General features: G+C 37.8%; 2 protein-coding genes across 5 annotated transcripts; both read right to left on the reverse strand.

Moving 5' to 3' along the window:
* Positions 1 to 361: 361 nt before the first annotated feature.
* cndp2 (carnosine dipeptidase 2) lies at positions 362 to 10,457 on the reverse strand. Of its 3 annotated transcripts, none has more exons than XM_008422156.2 (12): positions 10,340 to 10,457; positions 8,987 to 9,068; positions 7,573 to 7,716; positions 7,192 to 7,354; positions 5,757 to 5,845; positions 2,905 to 3,105; positions 2,738 to 2,822; positions 2,507 to 2,667; positions 2,264 to 2,428; positions 1,193 to 1,334; positions 941 to 1,088; positions 362 to 529 (listed from the first exon to the last, which is right to left on the reverse strand). In XM_008422156.2, the coding sequence occupies exons 2-12, from the start codon at positions 9,044 to 9,046 to the stop codon at positions 463 to 465; spliced, it is 1,425 nt and encodes a 474-aa protein (XP_008420378.1). In that variant the 5' UTR covers positions 9,047 to 9,068; positions 10,340 to 10,457; the 3' UTR covers positions 362 to 462. The 3 variants fall into 3 exon arrangements, with proteins under 3 accessions (XP_008420378.1, XP_017162983.1, XP_017162984.1); XM_017307494.1 differs by having other exon boundaries at positions 8,987 to 9,155; XM_017307495.1 differs by having other exon boundaries at positions 8,987 to 9,152; positions 10,340 to 10,402.
* A 1,225-nt stretch (positions 10,458 to 11,682) lies between these two features.
* Positions 11,683 to 17,938, reverse strand: LOC103472482 (cytosolic non-specific dipeptidase-like). Of its 2 annotated transcripts, XM_017307493.1 has the most exons (12): positions 17,038 to 17,938; positions 16,500 to 16,625; positions 16,149 to 16,292; positions 15,751 to 15,913; positions 14,515 to 14,603; positions 14,063 to 14,263; positions 13,902 to 13,986; positions 13,671 to 13,831; positions 13,436 to 13,600; positions 12,415 to 12,559; positions 11,997 to 12,144; positions 11,683 to 11,873 (listed from the first exon to the last, which is right to left on the reverse strand). In XM_017307493.1, the coding sequence occupies exons 2-12, from the start codon at positions 16,557 to 16,559 to the stop codon at positions 11,807 to 11,809; spliced, it is 1,428 nt and encodes a 475-aa protein (XP_017162982.1). In that variant the 5' UTR covers positions 16,560 to 16,625; positions 17,038 to 17,938; the 3' UTR covers positions 11,683 to 11,806. The 2 variants fall into 2 exon arrangements, with proteins under 2 accessions (XP_017162982.1, XP_008420377.1); XM_008422155.2 differs by having other exon boundaries at positions 16,500 to 17,938.
* Between the last annotated feature and the right edge of the window lie 92 nt (positions 17,939 to 18,030).

Genomic DNA, 18,030 nt, shown 5'->3' on the forward strand with positions numbered 1-18,030 from the left:
GACTTGAACAGCTCAAAAAATTGGATGAATAAGAAAATATTCAAGTCATAGAAGAGTCCAAATTAAAACATCTAAATTAATGTGCAACTGTGTTTTTTGCCAATAATTTTATAGTCTAATTTTAGTCTTGCAACAAGTAAAATTTATTTTGTAAAATCAATACTATAAATATTCACTATTCTATGAATTTATATACTGCAAAAACGTTAGAAAACAATCCAGCACCAGATTAAACTCCAAAGAAACTGAAATAATCTTCATTTATTCTATAATCTCATAAAACTTTAAACAAAAAGTTGGAAAAAAAAAATCAAGTTTGATCTGAAAGATTCATCCTTTAATTAAACAGGAGAGCACAGAGTAAGAATGAAAAAGTTTATTGTCTTAATCTACAGAAGGTACTTTAATTGGAAAAGTAAAACTTTGTGTCTGAGTAAAGACGTTGTTTAAGACGTGATCAGTTCATTCCAGCTGTGAGACTTCATGGAAGTAGGCTCCCAGCATCTTGACTCCTTGGATGTAATTTGATCTGAAAAACAAAAAAAAAAAAAAAAAAAAAAAAAAAACAAGATTCAAATTATGCAGGATGATAAAATAATTTTAGCGTTTCCCTCAGTGTATTTTAAGCCTGGCGGGCCACCAGGCAATGCTTATTAAATAAGCATTGCTTATTTAAATTTTTTTTTAATGTTTGAATTTTAAGAGTTTATAGTTGGTGTTGAGGTATTAATCTTCTAATCTTTCAATAACACATAATTATCAAGTGATATTTTAAAATTTCCTGTCAATTTTAAACATTTTTTAACTCAAAAACTTGGCGGCTGCTGGATGAATGACAGCCTAAACCACCAGGCGTAGCAGGTTCTCTGGGAGAAACCTTGAATTCTTCCATTTACTTCTTAATTTCATTGAAATTACATCCACTGGCTTTGTGACGAACCTGTTGAGTTTTTCATTTTGGGAGTGAGCTCCATCATCGGAGGATCCAACAGGAAGCAGCATGACGTTCCGGCCCGTCGCCTCCTGGAACGTCAGAGTGACGGGAATGCTGCCGCCCTCACGGGTCAGGTCCGGTTCCACCCCGAAAACTAGACCACATCAGGGAGACAGGAAAATAACTGTCTCTGTATGAACACATGAGTAAAATATTGATTGCTTAGGAAGACGGGCGTATGTAAAGTTCTGAACCAACCCGTCTTCATGGCCTTTCGACCGGCCATGTAGTGCGGATGGTTGAAGTCAGACACCCAGGCTTTGGCCCCGTGACCCATCGTTACTTTTAGTTTGTTTGGACTTCCCAGATCAGCAAACCTCTTCTGCACGTAATCAACCACCTAAATAAAAATAATAAACAGAAACTGAGTAAGAAACAAACATGGTGCATTTAACCAGAATTAAACAGATTGAAACTGGTTATTTTGTTTAAATGTCCCATTTAATGCAAGATTCAACTATTTCATCAGAATATAAGCAAATGAATTATGAAATATGGTTTGTAATTGTTAAACTGAATTTTACTGCACATTTCACAGTTTATCTGCATAATGAAGACAGGGGGAAAAAAAGAAAAGAAAACAAGACAGGAAATGAAAATGGGAGGAAGAAAAGATGGAAAAGAAAGAATAAAAGATGGAAGAAAGTAAAGGAAATCAAATTAAAGGAAAAAAGACAGATGGAGGAAATCATTACAAAGGAAAACAAAGAAAAAAAATAATGCAAGAAAAAATAATTGTAAAAATAGGGAAAGACAGAAGGAAAGAGGGAATGAGGCAAGAAAAACAGAAAAAGGAAAGAAGAAAAAGAAAGAAAGCAAAAAAAGAAGTCAAAGGTGGAGGAAAAGGAGTAAGGAAAAAAAGAAAAGTTAGAAAGTAAATAAGCAAACTAGAGGAGATGAAAGGAGGACAAGGAACAAAAAAATTATGAAAAAGGAAAACAGAAAAGTAAAGAAAGGAGGAAGAACGGAAAAAAGAAAGAAAAAGAAGAGATAAGTTGGTGAGAAAGACGGGTTGGCAGGAGGAAACAAAATAATAAAAATGAAACAAACCAGCAAACAAGCAGGACAAATTAACATTTCACTTTCTCTCTTCTTAGCCATTTTAGATTCATATGACTGTTTATCTCACGGCTGACTACTCTCAGGTTTTATTGACACCACATTTACCAAACGTTGCACTAAAATGAATCCCTCTGCTGTCAAACACACATCACCACACTGGGTGGTGAACCTTTCAAAATAAAGCTTCAGCCATATTTTAGCGCTTACCTGCTTCTCCACGACTTTGGGGTCCATGTCCGGGACGAGGCGGATGGAGAATTTGCCGATGACCTTGCGGGGGATGACAGTCTTGGCTCCAGCTTCGGAGAACGCTCCCTCGATCCCGTGCAGAGAAAGAGACGGATACCTCCAGCGGTGCATCAGGATTTGTTCCTGTAACGAGAAAGAAGCGACGTGTTGGTGGTTCTGAATGAGGCAGGGAGTGAAGTAAATATCAGATCGTTTTCTCGCCTTGCTGTCGTGCAGCAGCTTTCCGACTCCCACATCTTTGCAGTACTCGGACAAGTCAAAGTCGATCTTCTCGTACAGCTTTTTCTCGTCTTCTGTGAGAGGAGCCACGCTGTCGTACATCCCAGGAATCAAAATCTTTCCCCTCTTGTCAACCAGAGACCCTGTGAAGGTAAAGAGAAGAACGTCGACATACAAGAACTGTAGAAAAATTCAACAATAATCTTTACTAACCCATGAGCGAAATGAGATCCGTCATGGCCTCATGAACCGAGCCGCCGAAGACGCCGGAGTGAAGGTCTTTCTCGCCGCACTTCACCTGAGGTTCAGATGGAAATGTAGAGAATCTGTAAAACTACTCTACAAAAAAAGCTACAAAATTACTCCTGAGGTGGATTTACCTCTACAAAGAAGTAGCAGATTCCTCTGAGGCCATAGGTGATGCAAGGTTTGGTCTTTCCCAGCCAGTAGTTGTCAGAGATGCAGACATAATCCACGTCTTTGAAGAACGAATCTTTTCGGGAAAACACCAGGTCGTCCAGACCCTCAGACCCAGATTCCTCCATCCCCTCGAAGCAGAACTTGATGTTGATGGGAAGATCCTGAAGGAAAGATAAAAGGTACTTCCTTTAACAGGTTAGGATGGGTCTATGGGGCAAACAAAACATGTTCAATACATTTTTTTTCCACACAAAATTATTCTTTGATAATGAGATTTTAGTTTAGCCTATTTGAGCTTCTTCCAAATTTAACCATTTTAGGGCAGCCAGTAAAGCTAGCAGACCCAATGTGCTGGAGTTCAGGTTAGGTTGCTAGGTAACAGGCTGGGCTTTGCTGGGGTTGCTAGGTGACGGGCAGAACCTGATTTGTGATCAGGCTCTGCCTGATCACAAATCAAGTTTTTGAAACTTGGCCGTTTCAAAAATGAGTTTTTGAAACGGCTCATTTTCCAGACACCAGTAAAAAGGCCAAGTGTTTTCTTTTTCAGCACCTGGGTTGTTTTTAGAAGAAGTTGAGACCCAAATGGAAGTACAACTTACAGAATGAATTTTCCTAATAAATTCCCTTTAAATCTCAAAAATACCAGAATCACAAGGTCCCTTGATTCTGTCGCCAGGAGGATGCAATAAAAAAAATTAAAAAAAAACTCAACAGCACATGATACCTGCTATAAAGTAATTTAAAACTCGACTGAAAAATCTCAGGGTTAATTTTTATCTAAAAAAGCTTTCAGTGGGCCGTAAACAGCTGAAACCGGGAAAGTGAATGGTGATGAAGACTCTTCATTATGAGAACATTATCCAAATGTACCCAGATCCTTCTAAGAAGTGGATTATCCCTGTGCTAATGTGGGTCAGTTTTCTGTTTTTCTGCCTGTTGACGACGTCAGAGTTCTCAGTGAAACGTCTTGACACGACTGCAGCGTTTCCAGCCTTCACATAATGATTAAACCAAGGCTTGGTTCTCACATGCTGTGGTTCATTTTTAAACCTGAATAAAAAATTTAAAAACAAAAACTGTTGTAGCACATAATTTACGCTGACTTAGGAGCTCCAGATCACATTCCTAAGAAGTTAATTTCTAAGAAAGCTGAAGGAGATTTAAAGTTAGTTTACAGTGTTTTTTAAAATGCTATATCATTTTTAAAAAGGTGTTTATCCTTCCCAGGAGCGGCTGATCTACCAAATAACTCCATTGACTTTACATCCAGCAGGAAACAAAAACCACCAAGAAGAACATTAATCGATTTCAGGTTCTTCTATGTGGAGTGCAACAGGGATCGATATGTGGGTCTCATTCAAACCCACCGGATACGAATCTCAACTAAGTAAAACTCTGAACTGTTTTCATTTTAATACGACTGAAAGAAGACTAACAAGATGATTTTGCATCATCCTCTGGTACAAAATAGTCCCCATCAGCCTGAGAAAATAAAAAACATTCTAACTGTAACCCATAAAATTAAGCTTTTTTTTGTAAAATACATTTAGTAGGCAACAAAGGTGGTTAGTCTGACATTTTAATAACCAAAATTAAACATTTTTGCTGTTGAAGTATTTTAAAGGAAAATGTAGCAACAGTTCAAATTTTGGTAAAAACCATCAATGATTCATGATGTTCAATATCATGATTTCCCTCCAGTATAAAACCAATACTTCACAAATGTAACAACTATACGAGTCCTTAATTGTTGCTGGACATTATCTATATTTTTATTCTTGTATTATCTGTAAGTTATTATGCAGAAGGACTGGTTAAATATTCTTCATTTATGCTTTTTTAAATTGTTGTCATTGCACCTGTCCACAAGGTGGCAGCATACAGGTGTCTAATGAACTATTAGCAGTAAACAAGTAGACCAACAAATACAATTTTTTAAAAAAGAAAGAAAAATACTTTAGTAATCATTCTGGGTAAACTGTCGACTTGATTTAGCTTTCTTAGTGAGCAAATAAAATGTTTGCATTTCTTTACAACTTCACTGAAATATTAACAACTACTTTTGCTTTGACATCATCTCTAAACCATGTCCAAGCAGAGAAAACACAGATCAATAATCAATGCCTGCAGTCTAAAACAACCAGCTGGATTTAGGTTGAACTATTTAACATTTAAATAATGAAAACAAATCTCGGAAAACGGCATCATTTAAAGGAAATGAAGCAAACAAAACTATTTGTTTGCATAACTTTCTGCATGACGCACAAACTGCAATGGAAACAAAAATACCTGAACGTGTAAAGACATGCTAGCTCTCATATGCTACGCAATAACATACAGAGGTTGTTTCATGAGAGCTTGAGCTCAGATCATGTTTTCCTTGAACTACCAGACCTGTCCACTCAAACGGTCAGTAAATCTTAAGCTGATGTTTTCAGCGAACAAAGATACTCACTCACACCCAACTCACAATGTGAAATGTGAGTTGGGTGTGAATGTTTATTATTCTTTCCCAGAGAAGAAAAGGTAAAAAGAGAAACCAAAAGTGTTTTGCAATAGTTTCAATGCACCAATAAATGTCAAAGTACAAACAAAGTACAACTGAAGTGGACAAAAACGTTGCAGAATCATGAATACCAAAGAACAAAACAGAGTTTATTTTCCTTCCACTTGGTATTTATGCACTACTTTTTACTAGTCTGACAGGAAATCCCTTTAAAATAAATTGTGAAGATGAGAATCAGCACATTCAGTAAAGGTAGGAAACTTGAAGCACAAACCAAACTGGTTTATATCAGAGTAAAAACTGTACCTGCTTTATCTTTTGGTAGGCCTCGATGCAGTTAAACCAGGCCAGCACCGGTCCCTTGTCGTCAGTGGATCCTCTTCCATAGAGTTTACCTACAAACACACCTCAGGCTTTATTTGCATCTTTTTCTCCTGGGATTCGATTAGAACATCGACTAACTTCACAAAACATTACAAAAAAACCCATATAATTAATGTAATTTCCAGTTCTTAATGGAAGCATTGTGTCGCTATCAGATCCTTTATTCTGGTTTAAATGTCATATTTAGTCTTTTTAAACAGAATATGTGACAAGACAGGAAGCAGAAAGAAGCTAAACTGAACATCGCTGAGCATGTAGGAGTCAGAAGGAAGTGAATGTGTCACTTTCAGTCAGCTGATTTTTTTACCAGAGAGCAGAATGAAAGCCTCAGCACTACAGTGGAGACGTTTTACAATCGTTTGATTGTAGAAAACAAAGATTTATTCATGCATTTATTAAGCCCCAGATAACGCAAATCAAAGCAACAGATCCTGGAGTGAGAAAATGTCCCGACTCCTCACTTTATCACATTTAAATCCTTTAGAATATTAAACAAATGTTAATATCAGGGGAAAATAACCTGAATACACACAAAAAGCAGTTTTCAAATGTAAAAAAAGCCAACCTGGCGCTGTGCAACTCCCACTCTCTTAATTACGATGTATTGTGTGTTTTTTAGCTATATTTCACTCATTTAAACTATCTGAAGACATGACATTGTCGAAATGACTCTTGTATTTACAGAGGCCATTTAGGTCTGATTACAGTAAATCTGTGTGATGAACAAAGACAAAAAGCAACAGAAAAGCAGATTTCACCGAGCTGCAGCATTTTTCCAAGTGAGCTTAGAGTAAAGTCAGCTCTTAATTCTTAAAACGGTTCAACCTAACCTCTGACGTCCTCAGATAAGAAAATGCAGCTCTGCTCAGAAAATGAAGGCAGCTGAAATGGACTTTGAATATGTGCAGCCATCTGTGATATGATTACACGTTGATAAAAGCACAAATGCAAAGCTGGGTTTGAGAAATTATAGCAAAAAAACAACAACTTTGATCTTTACAGACACAATACAGCTTTTTTTTTTACCTTAAACAGTGGAAAACTGTCAAATTATTTTTTCTTAAAAATGTTACGCTTCGATAGCTCTGACGGCGTAATTTTGATAATACTGAAGTCTGATCGCATCAAGACATCCAGATATTTTATGTCAGGCAGATAAAATACTGCATGTCTTCAAAACGCAGCCAAAGACAACACAAAGACGGACTGAAAACAGAAACCTCCAAATTCATCCTTTTGGGTTTAGTCTTACACTTTTAGGAACGATTCCAGACGATCACTTTGACTTCTGGTGAAGCCGTTTCACTTTCAGCCCTTTGATTTTCCAGATTACGTTTCAAAGCTGCTCTGGACCTACCGTCTATCTCCACCAGAGTGAACGGCTCGGTGTCCCAGCCGTCCTCGATCTGAGCAGGCTGCACGTCCAGGTGGCCGTAAATACATACAGTCTTCTTCGCCGGGTCCGAACCCAAATGGCCCAGGATGATGGGAGGCAGAGGGATCTCCTCACCAGAAGGAAGCTGCAGGGGGAAAAAAAAAACACTGAATATTAAAATTAAACTAGAACTGCAAGCAGTAATTTCGTGTTTTTCTGGTATCATACTGGATGTTACTTTAGTCTTTAAAAGTCGTGTTTTGATCATAACCAATGAAACGGAGTAAATTTGTAACATAATTATTCGAATCAGTTTGACCTTAATTTGTGTTCTCAGACACATAAGGAAGATGACATGATCACCTTTTGTTTCCCGATGTCCACCAGCTCCACTGTCCCCCCCAGCCTCTCGATGTCTTTGGCTGCCATCTCCATCATCTTCTTGATTTCCCCGCGCTTTTCGGGCCAAGCGGACACACTCTGGACAGCGACCCATTCTCCAAGGCGCTGGGAGAAAGAAGAAACTCACGGCTACTCAAAGGCTTTTCAATCATTCTCTAGACTGAGAGTTAGGCTTCAACTGAATTTAACAACTGGTTTTACAATAATAGAGATTGGCACATACCCGTAAAGTCTAACTAGATCACCTCACTTAGAAAAATATGCAGAGTAAATAAACGTAATTTATTTTAATCAGTGTTTCTCAACCCTGGTCCTCACCGTCCCACCTGTCCTGCATGTTTTAGGCGTTTCCCTTCTGCCACACACCTGAATTGTATCTCTGGGTGATTAACAGGCTTCTGCAGCACTTGATGGTCATGCAATCATTTGAATCAGCTGTTCTGGAATAGAGGCACATCTAAGACATGCAGAGCAGGGGGGCGTTGAGGACCAGGGTTGAGAAACACTGGTTTTAAGTAAACAGGACTAAATCAAGTACTAGCAAAAAAAAATTAAAAATTAAACCAATTTTCCTAATTGAGTCCTTATCCTTCCTCTCTCACTTCTTTTATTAGTCTTTATTTGAAAGTGCTCAGACAGGAAATTGGGTAATGAAGAGGCAAAGGTCATCAGGTCGGGATTTGAAACTGTGACAGCCGCGTCTACGACCGACGCCTCCAACACTGCAACACCCCTCTCTCCAACTTCATATGTTTACTAATTACATCAAATACTTGGAATACATGATCTACACAAACAAATATTTTGTTTAATAAAATATAAAATAAAGATTAATTCATTCTCGACCATCACTGTCGTTTGCAGGTTTGTTTACATGAATACCAGAAACACAATACAAAGGTTCCAGGTTGGGACTTTTGCATGTAGGAAAAAAATGACATTAATTGTGTTAATGGCCCCAAAAAACAAACAATTAAGCATTAAGTTAGCTGACTGTAGCCTTGCTCAAGATAAAATGATACATTTTGCTACATAGATGCTCTTCTATCTCTTTATCGTGAATCAGATTAGATAAATTACTGGCTCCAGAATAGAAAAAAAAAAAACTAAAGTGAAGCATTTGTACTTGGATGGAGGCAGCATTGAGTCAAAGTACTTTCCAACGTAAGCAGAAACTTTCTTCTTCTAAATTAATCCAGCTCAAGTAGTGCGAGTTTCACCCTCGAATTATAAGTAACTTACTAAAAGTGAGAGCTGATGGCAATTTCACGAAAACTGATTTAAGTCAACTCACTATTTTCTATTAAATGCCATCTTGCATTTACAGTGCAGTGACAATAAGTGCTACATTTAAATACTGGGTGATAAATCATACCTTGACGTAGAGATCCTGGTTTTCGTCCACATACTTGAAAAGTGCTGGGAGGTGAGCCATTTTTCCCAACGACAGACAGGAGCTGAGGGTTAAACCAGGCAGAGTGGCGAGTTTAACTCTGACCCGGAGCAGATATATGAGCACAAAGACACGCCCACCAACCAACCTGCTGAAAGTAAATATAAAAAAAGAAAAAGACTCGTGAGAAAGTTGCATCAGAGACATTTTACTTCCTGCTTATCGTGTGCAACATAAAGTTAAAGAGTCTTTCTCTATTTTACTTTGCAGAAATAAATACCTCCATGATACTTCAGTGTATTTTAGTACTGATACACCAACTCAAAGTAGTTATTCTCTTTTTTTTCTAGATTATTTCACTTACAAGACGTTTTTCCTGTTATAAATTAAATAATCTGGCAGTGGAATTAGTAATTTTTTATCAATATTAAGGAATTATATCTTGCTGAAAAGTTAGTTGTAAGGCAGTTTTGTCTTATTTCAAATTTACTAAGGTATTTGCACTGGAAACTACAGACCAAAAATATGTTTAGTTTGTTTTTTTCAGTGACAAAAACAAAGTAATTGTTCAAATAAAACCATGAAAAGTCAACTTTCTGGCCTACTTGTGAGAAAACTAATAAATCAGAACAAGCTATCCCCACAGTGAAACATGGTGGTGGGAGCGTCATGCTGTGGGGATGTCGTTCTTAAGCATGGACAGTGAAGCTGGAGCTAGAAATACAGAGCAATCTGGAAGAACATCTGTCAAAAGCCTGCAGACTGGGGCAGAGGTTCAAAACTGCTTAAACGTACAGCCAGAGCTACAACTGAGTGGTTCAACCAAAGCACATTAACATGTTAGAATGGTCCAGTCAAAGCTCAGACATCAAATCTACCCTCAAAGCTTTTTCTTCCAAATTATAAGTGCATAATACATAAAATCTCAATAAAATAAATTTGTGGTTGCAACATGACTAAAGGTGCTAAAGTTCAAAATGTACAAACAATATTACAAAGCAACACATATTTAAAGCTGTTCTCCTCCAGCACTGAAAACAACTTATAACAACGAGCTCCTAAGTTGGTACAGAGCTACATAAATATCGTAACATTTAGGCTAAAGAGCCTTTAGTAAAACACATAACTTGAACTCAAGTGTTTAAGAAAATCAATCTGAAACTGATAACAACTTAAATATATTCCAGAAATTACGGAGCCTGTTAGAAGGCTAACAGAACGGGGGTTAGCAGGCTGAGAGCTCTTTTATTTCCTAACTAGCTAATATTTTAGCTTTGACTGAGAAGATGCGATTCCTGGCAACATATCAGCTTTAAAAGAGCTTGTCAATATTACCTGTGCAAGCCAAACGCTGTTCTTTTGCAAATGTTCCGGTTTCTACATAGAAGAGTAGCTGCAGCACTGCTTTCGCTGTTCCGTAGAAACTATACGTAAGCGAGTCCGCCATATTGTGAGTGGCATCTTCGTTTTCAAAAGCAGCGACAGTATGGTTGGAAACAGTTTTTTTCCCTGGATCAACAGACCCTTTTATGAATTATATAATACATGTTGATTTTATGATCAGTGTTACCACTGAGACAAAAATTATCTGCAACAATTACAAAACTGTTAAAAAGGAATTTACATTTGTTATAGTTGAACCACTGAAAATCGTCAGAATTAAACATAATTAAGTGTATTAGTAGGAGTATGTAATAACTAAGAAAACTTAAAATAAAATGTCAAAACTTATTTCAGTGACCGAATTAATGTGCTTGTAAATGTAGGCCTAAATTTGCAGTATCAACAATATGCATTAAAACCTTTATTGTCCGTTAGTGGTGATGTTCAGACATACCAGCAGCAAAGTGACAAGCAAGTCAGAGCAGGTAGATTCACACAAAATAAAGATAAAAACAGAAAGAAACACAAAATATTATATTCCTAAACAAAAAGAAAGTACCAAAGCAATGACAAAGGCGTTTCCAATGGTTATGAAAAAGAGTCCGATTTTATTAAGTGAATAAAATCAAATATTGTCATTTTTAAAGAAGAAATAAACTTACAATAACTTTTATACACACCTCAAGCCGATTGCAGTTTTTTGTTTATTTTTCATTTAGTAATCAAACAAGACACACAGCCTAAAGCAAAAGACGATTATTGCGCAAATTTGTGTACAAAAAAGCCACTCGCAATATGGCGGCGCAGTTTACGTGCGTTCTGTGTTCTCATCGCGTGGGGGTTCTTGATCCTGTGATTTCCGTTGGTTCCAGTTCAGCTGATGTCAGTCATTTATGCTGATGTCTGCGTGTGACTCTTTTCACGTGATAGACGCTTCCCGTTTGCTACTGACAGACAAAAATGTAAAATAAAAATGTACAACAGCATGCAAACAACAGGTGTATGCCTGCTCCTTCAATTAAAAAGAACAATTATTACAGATTATGACTGGTGTAGACCAATTATTCAAAAACAGTAAAGTCATTCAAATGTATGCTTGTTTAGATGTTTGTAAATTAAAGCAATATCTTCTCATTTAGACTGACATCACATGTTTAAGTGTCATATTTCTGCAGCAACTTGCAGAAGTAAATCATCATAAAGCAGAATTTGTTGTTTGTCAACAGCAAATTTGTAACATTAATTAAACATGAAAACACCATAAGAAGGAAAAACATCACCAGTGTCAAAAGCGATTAATGTGAAAGCCAGTTTATTGTCAGACGTCTCCAGAAACGCTTTTGGTTGAAAGGTAAAAATTGTACTGAAAGGGTTCAGGTTCTGAAAGTGAGCACAGATGTTATTTAAGACTTTATGAGTTCAACCCAGTTTTGAAACTTCATGGAAGTAAGCAGCCAGCATCTTGATTCCTTGAATGTAGTTTGATCTGGAGAATTTGGATAAAGAACAAGATTTTATTTGAAAGAAAAAAACAACAAGATAGCTGTTAATTTTATTTGATATTTTCCATGTTTCCTTATGTATTTAGATAAACTATAAAATCTCAAACCTGTTGATTTTTTCATTTTGTGAGTGAGCTCCATCATCGGAGGATCCGATAGGAAGCAGCATGACGTTCCGACCCGTTGCCTCCTGGAAGGTCAGAGTGATGGGAATGCTGCCGCCCTCACGGGTCAGGTCCGGCTCAACGCCAAAAACTTAAATTAAACCAATAAGGTAAAAAAAAAAAACAGGATCAAATAATGGGAGAAGATGCTCAATTAACTGTTTTTTACATCTAAAAGTATTAAAATGTATCTATATTATAAAATGTAGATGCATTTATTTAATTTTTTTTATTATTTCTGTTTATAGTACACTGCATGCTATTTTCTTTTTATGTTTTCTTTGGTCCTTGATGCAAAAAAAACTTATTTTTAACACTGTTTGGTACAAATGTACGTTTTTTAAGCAGAGTTTTTATTTACCCGTCTTCATTGCTCTTCGACCAGCCATGTAGTGAGGATGGTTAAAGTCAGACACCCAGGCTTTGGCCCCTTCACCAAAACTGTACACCTTCATTTTATTAGGACTTCCCAACTCAGCAAATTTCTTCTGCACATGGTCGATCACCTGAACAATAATAGAAGAGTGAAAGAGATTAAAAGAACAACATATTTGCTATTTATGAACTCTGGAAATAGATAAATGAAAACGAGTAACAAACTGAAGCTTTAGATTTATGCTATTCATGTAAAAGGTCGGCCGAAGGTCTGTGGAACGATGATGAGTAACCAGTGACTAAAAACTAACACCAGCATTGATGTAGCCTTAATCGTAATCGAACCCAATTCCGATATTTCTGACGTAATGCGATCTGTATCTGATCTTTCTGAACAATACAAGTCGGATTTTTTTCCGAATACGACCCAGGCTGCTTGGATATCCGATACGCATCCGATCTTTTCAAACGTGACCTGAATCCCAACGGCCAGATACTGAACGTCATTGATACTCGACAAACGTCACTAATCTGCGTCCTGATACACGCAAGCGTGAAGAAAAACAACAAAAACAACCATGGCGGAGCGTAATGAGGATTAAGTTGTTAAAGTGCTGCCTCCTGTCGCACAACTTCAAAATCGTAAGTTAAGCTCCACCATTAGCATCCGTGTTTACTTCCACAAACACTGAGCTCTTCTTCTTTATCGCGGTTGGCAAAACACTGAGAACGCTGACGCTATGGCGCCCTCTGCTGCGCATGCTGGACACTTTCAGGTTGTTTGCTGTTCACACTAGAGATCACGTACAAGTCGCATTTATTTGAAAACGTGAACGACCACGACAAAAAAATGAATACATAAAATCTGATTTGACAAAAAATATGAATTGGGTCACATCAGGCTGCAGTGCGAACATAGCCTAAGTCAGCATTCTAAAGGCCATTTAAGGACATTTTCGTTTTTCAAAACACAACTTTCATGTCCAGTTGAAAGTAATTCAGTCTACCTGCTTCTCCACGACTTTGGGGTCCATGTCAGGGACGAGGCGGATGGAAAATTTGCCAATGACCTTGTGGGGAATAACAGTCTTGAATCCAGTTTCGGAGAACGCTCCCTCGATTCCGTGCAGAGAAAGACACGGATACCTCCAGCGGTGCATCAGGATTTGTTCCTACGATGCAAAACATCAGCAAAGTCCCAGTGGTTCTGATAGATTCAGTAAGTAAAGGAGTTTTATTTACCTTAGTTTCATGCAGCAGCTTTCCAGCTCCCACATCTTCGCAGTACTCAACCACGTCAAAATCGATCTTGTCGTATAGTTTTTTCTCCTCTTCTGTCAGAGGAGCGACGCTGTCGTATATCCCAGGAATCAAAATCTTTCCTTTCCTGTCGACAAGACAGCCTGTGAAAGAAGAAAATATGCAGTGAAATTTTACAGACAAAAGATCAGTCCTTAAATCATCTCTATTTACCCATGAGTAAAATGAGATCAGTCATGGCCTCATGAACCGAGCCGCCAAAGACGCCGGAGTGAAGGTCTGTCTTGCTGCACTCGACCTTCATATCAAGATATAAAAGTATCATTAGGATGTATCCCAAAAATAACCACCTCTTTAAATAACCGAGACTTTACCTCGATGAAAAAGCAGCAGATTCCTCTGAGGCCGTAGGTGATGCACGGTTTGGTCTTTCCCAGCCAGTAGTTGTCAGAGATGCAGACATAATCCACGTCTTTGAAGAACGAATCTTTTCGGGAAAACACCAGGTCGTCCAGGCCCTCAGAATCCGACTCCTCCATTCCTTCAAAGCAGAACTTGATGTTGATGGGAAGATCCTGCAAAACAAAGACAAACATATACTGTAAAAATAATAATAAAGCTCAATTCCTGGGGTTATACCCACTGAATGCAGAAACCATTTCACCACAGATTTGGACAAACCAGACAACATGGCTCCCTCAAAGTTTTTTTTTTTTATTATGGTTTTCTTAATTTTTTCTGAGGGGGGAAAATGCGAGACCAAAACTACAAACACGTTTTAGCACCAACATTAACAGATTCCCTAAAACAGCAGCAGCAAGTTTACCGTCCCAATCTTTTGATGGGCCTCGATGCAGTTGAACCAGGCCAGAACCGGACCCTTATCATCAGTGGATCCTCTTCCATACAGCTTACCTACAAAGATAAAACTCAATTTAACCAGTCTGTTAATTTTTTTTTAAACAAATCATTTAACCAGAGACCCTTTGCAAAATTTTTCATGTTCCTTAGTGCTGCTATCTGGAGAAGAGATATCTTCTCTCACTTTCTTTTTATCCTACATCAAAATGTGTCAAACTGGGAATAAGCATCTTGAGGGACAAAGTTTAAATCAAACCTGCTCTGTTGAAGCAGCAGTGGAAGAGTTTGCTTCACCTGTCACTCCCTCGATTGTATTAAACAGGGTGTAGTCCAAATATAAAGCACATACTGTACAGCATTTGCTGTGGCATTGTTTCGACAAGCTTCTGCAATGTCACTGCATTCATTTCCATCCAGAGTTCAATTCATTTTTGTAGGTTAGACTGCCGTGCAAAGTTTTTTCCATCACAAAGCTTCTCACTGGGGCAAAGATCTGGACTCTGGTGGAAATGAAGCTACTTGCACAATTTAACCCTGGTGAATCCTGGCGTTCTCATCTTAGATTAAATCTGTCCTTTCAGGGAAGAAGGCACAAATCCGATGGTAAAATGATCTGGTATATATCCAGATTGTCACCTGATCTCTGATCTGACCAACTGCAGAAACCCCAGATCATGGAGCTGCCGCTGCAGACATTAGGCATGAAGGGGGCATCACTTCATCTGACTCCCTTCTTACCCCGACACAACAATTATTAGTCTAATTCTTATACTGTTTCATAAATTTGACCCTTTCACCCCAATTAGCGTCACTCGTGTTTTTCTCACAGCTATAAAACAGTTTCGTCCCGGTCCGTTGAGTTCTCTTCGCATTGCAATGCTCTTAATTTCACTATTCAGCACAGAGCAGTGAGTTTTGATTTAAAATGCTTAAAGCAGGGATTTCAAACTCATTTTTGTTTTGGGCCAAATCAAGATCATGAATGCTCTTAAAGGGCTGGTGGTGCCAGAATGCGTTGTTAAAATCTGATCACAAGCTGTTAAAACAGCAATAAATTCTTAAAATCAAATATTATTAAACATCTTTTCAATTTCTCCAGGATTTTGTGCTTCTTTTTGTGATTTTTTGCAATAAAAATCAAAATGTTTGTGGTACTAATTCAGCCTGACTTTTTGCAGATACAGGAAGCTTTTGCTCTTACCGTCTTTCTCCACCAGAGTGAACGGCTCGGTGTCCCAGCCGTCCTTCACCTGAGCAGGCTGGACGTCCAGGTGACCGTAAATACACACCGTCTTCTTGGCTGGGTCCGAGCCCAAGCTGCCCAGGAGGATGGGAGGCAGAGGGATCTCCTCACCAGAGGAAAACTGCACGAATTAACATAAATACAAGAATTATACAAACCTGTTTCTCCAGCTCAATGTTGGAGGTTGATGGAGTTAAAAGTACATCTTAGAGAAATGTTCACAGCTTGACGAAAAATATTCAAATTAAAGTATCCTAAAGTACAATACAAAGTACTCATATTTTATCAGAAAACTATAAATTTTAAGATATTAAAAAGTTTGATTTTTAACAAATAAAAGTGAAAAACTCTTTTACCTTTTGGGTGTCGTTGTCCACCAGCTCGACTTTCCCCCCCAGCATCTTGATCTCATCCGCTGCCATCTCCATCATCTTCTGGATCTCTCCGCGCTTCTCAGGCCAAACGGACACACTCTGGACACTGACCCATTCTGCCAGGCGCTGAGCAGAGAAAGTTCAAACATCTTCTGATATAGTCTCATTTAATTGATCATGCAAATTAAATTTTTTTTCCTCCTAAAGAAAGAGAAATCCACATTAAGTGCAACCACAGAACTGAGGCTAAATTTTGCTCAACTGATTTTATGCCTTAAGTAATTTCACTTCCTGATTAGCTGAAAATCACGGTGAAACAAGAAGAAATCTTACCTGCACATAGAGATCATCGTGTTCATCCACATACTTAAAAAGTGCTGGAAGGTGAGTCATTTTTGTGGGTAACAGCAGCTGGAGGGTTGGCAGGCAGAATGGAATGAAAATACTCGGTTCTGCAGACTGGGAACAGAAGCCACACCCTGCATCAAACCTGTTCTCTGCCATATCTAACCCTTATACAAGGTTAGATACTTTTTGCAGATGTCATCTTGACAGACAAGTCAGTGACAGATTTCTGCATTCTGTGCACAAAAGGTTATCAAAGATCATTCCTTCCAGCTTTATAACCAAAACTGCTCTCTGCTCTACATTTTTAATCTGTTGCTGTTTCAAAGACATCTACTCAGTTACACATTTTTGTCCTAGTATGCCATTTTTAATAACCACAGTATTCTTATGTTGTACACATTTTTCCATTAAAAAAATTTTTACATTAATTTGAATATGCCTTTAGCTTGATATTCCCAAAGTGGGACAAATAGTACAATATTTCTATTCTAAGTTCAAACGTTTAGAAAAAGATTTTACAAACCCAATATATTTGGGTAAGATCCACAAGGAGTCACATGTTAGTACACAGCTGGGATTTCTAGCATTTTACTCAATTACTGCTACAATCAGATGATACATTTTACTAAAAAGATGTCCTGCCCACATGTGACCGAGACCATATGACAAACACCAACTGCGAACTGAAAGTTTCACTTTGACAGATTTCTGCATCCTATGTTTAAGTGAGTTTCACTTTCAGTTCGCACTTGAACAAGATGCAGGTCACTGGAGGAGGATGTAAAATGTTTGACCAGCTGAATCCAGTGTTTTTTACTGATGACCTAGTCTTATACAGTCGGTTAACCTTGATGTGTTCTGCGATGTGTTCAGTTGAAGAAGGGAGTCAGACCACAGGAGTTGCTGGTTGAGCTTTAATGCAGGTTGCTGGCAGAGGCCTGCACAAATAGAAATAAAAATGCCCTTTAACATGCAGCTCTTCCGTTGACAGGAGTCGGAATTCCCCTAGCAGATAAGCACATGGAGAAACTCTGTGACAATATCTGCGCTAACATTTAAGAAAAATGTTCTGAACTTGTCAAAAAGAATTCTCCTCTGTATGCATAAAAACAAACAAACATTCATAGCTGCATGTATTTACAATTATTTTGTATATTTCATAAAATGCGAGCTTAACTAAAAGCAAAGAAAATTTTCTACGATTCTCAGGCAGCCTAGCGTTAACTGAGAGTACTGCAGTACTGACGTCATAAGACATTCTTAAAGTGACAGTACAGGTACTAGTGTTCACCAAAATAAATAAAATAATAAAATTCTTAAAATATAACAAAAAAAATAGGATTCTTCAGTGTTAATCAGGATTTGGTGAAATTTCAAACATTATAATACAAAATAAAAGCACATTTTTTAAAATTATTACACGAGTTAAAAAAAAAGTACAAGCGAATCATCAGGGATTATTGTGTCTTTGTCCCGATGTAAAATATTTTCTTTCTAAATGCCATTGAAAAGAAAA

This window comes from Poecilia reticulata, linkage group LG11 (assembly GCF_000633615.1).
Source record: "Poecilia reticulata strain Guanapo linkage group LG11, Guppy_female_1.0+MT, whole genome shotgun sequence".
In the NCBI taxonomy this organism is placed as follows: domain Eukaryota; kingdom Metazoa; phylum Chordata; class Actinopteri; order Cyprinodontiformes; family Poeciliidae; genus Poecilia; species Poecilia reticulata.

What these genes read in the sequence shown, in the direction of transcription:
- cndp2 (XM_008422156.2), bottom strand. Translation starts at nt 9,046, where the DNA reads ATGGCTCACCTCCCAGCACTTTTCAAGTATGTGGACGAAAACCAGGAT. An exon ending in ACCAGGATCTCTACGTCAAG is followed by an intron (nt 7,717 to 8,986) that starts GTATGATTTATC and finishes TCTTTCTCCCAG; the next exon opens with CGCCTTGGAGAATGGGTCGC. An exon ending in CAAAATGAAAAACTCAACAG is followed by an intron (nt 530 to 940) that starts GTTCGTCACAAA and finishes TTTGTTTTTCAG; the next exon opens with ATCAAATTACATCCAAGGAG.
- LOC103472482 (XM_008422155.2), bottom strand. Translation starts at nt 16,670, where the DNA reads ATGGCAGAGAACAGGTTTGATGCAGGGTGTGGCTTCTGTTCCCAGTCT. An exon ending in CCCATCAAAAGATTGGGACG is followed by an intron (nt 14,264 to 14,514) that starts GTAAACTTGCTG and finishes TTTGTTTTGCAG; the next exon opens with GATCTTCCCATCAACATCAA. An exon ending in AGCTGCTGCATGAAACTAAG is followed by an intron (nt 13,601 to 13,670) that starts GTAAATAAAACT and finishes TTTGCATCGTAG; the next exon opens with GAACAAATCCTGATGCACCG.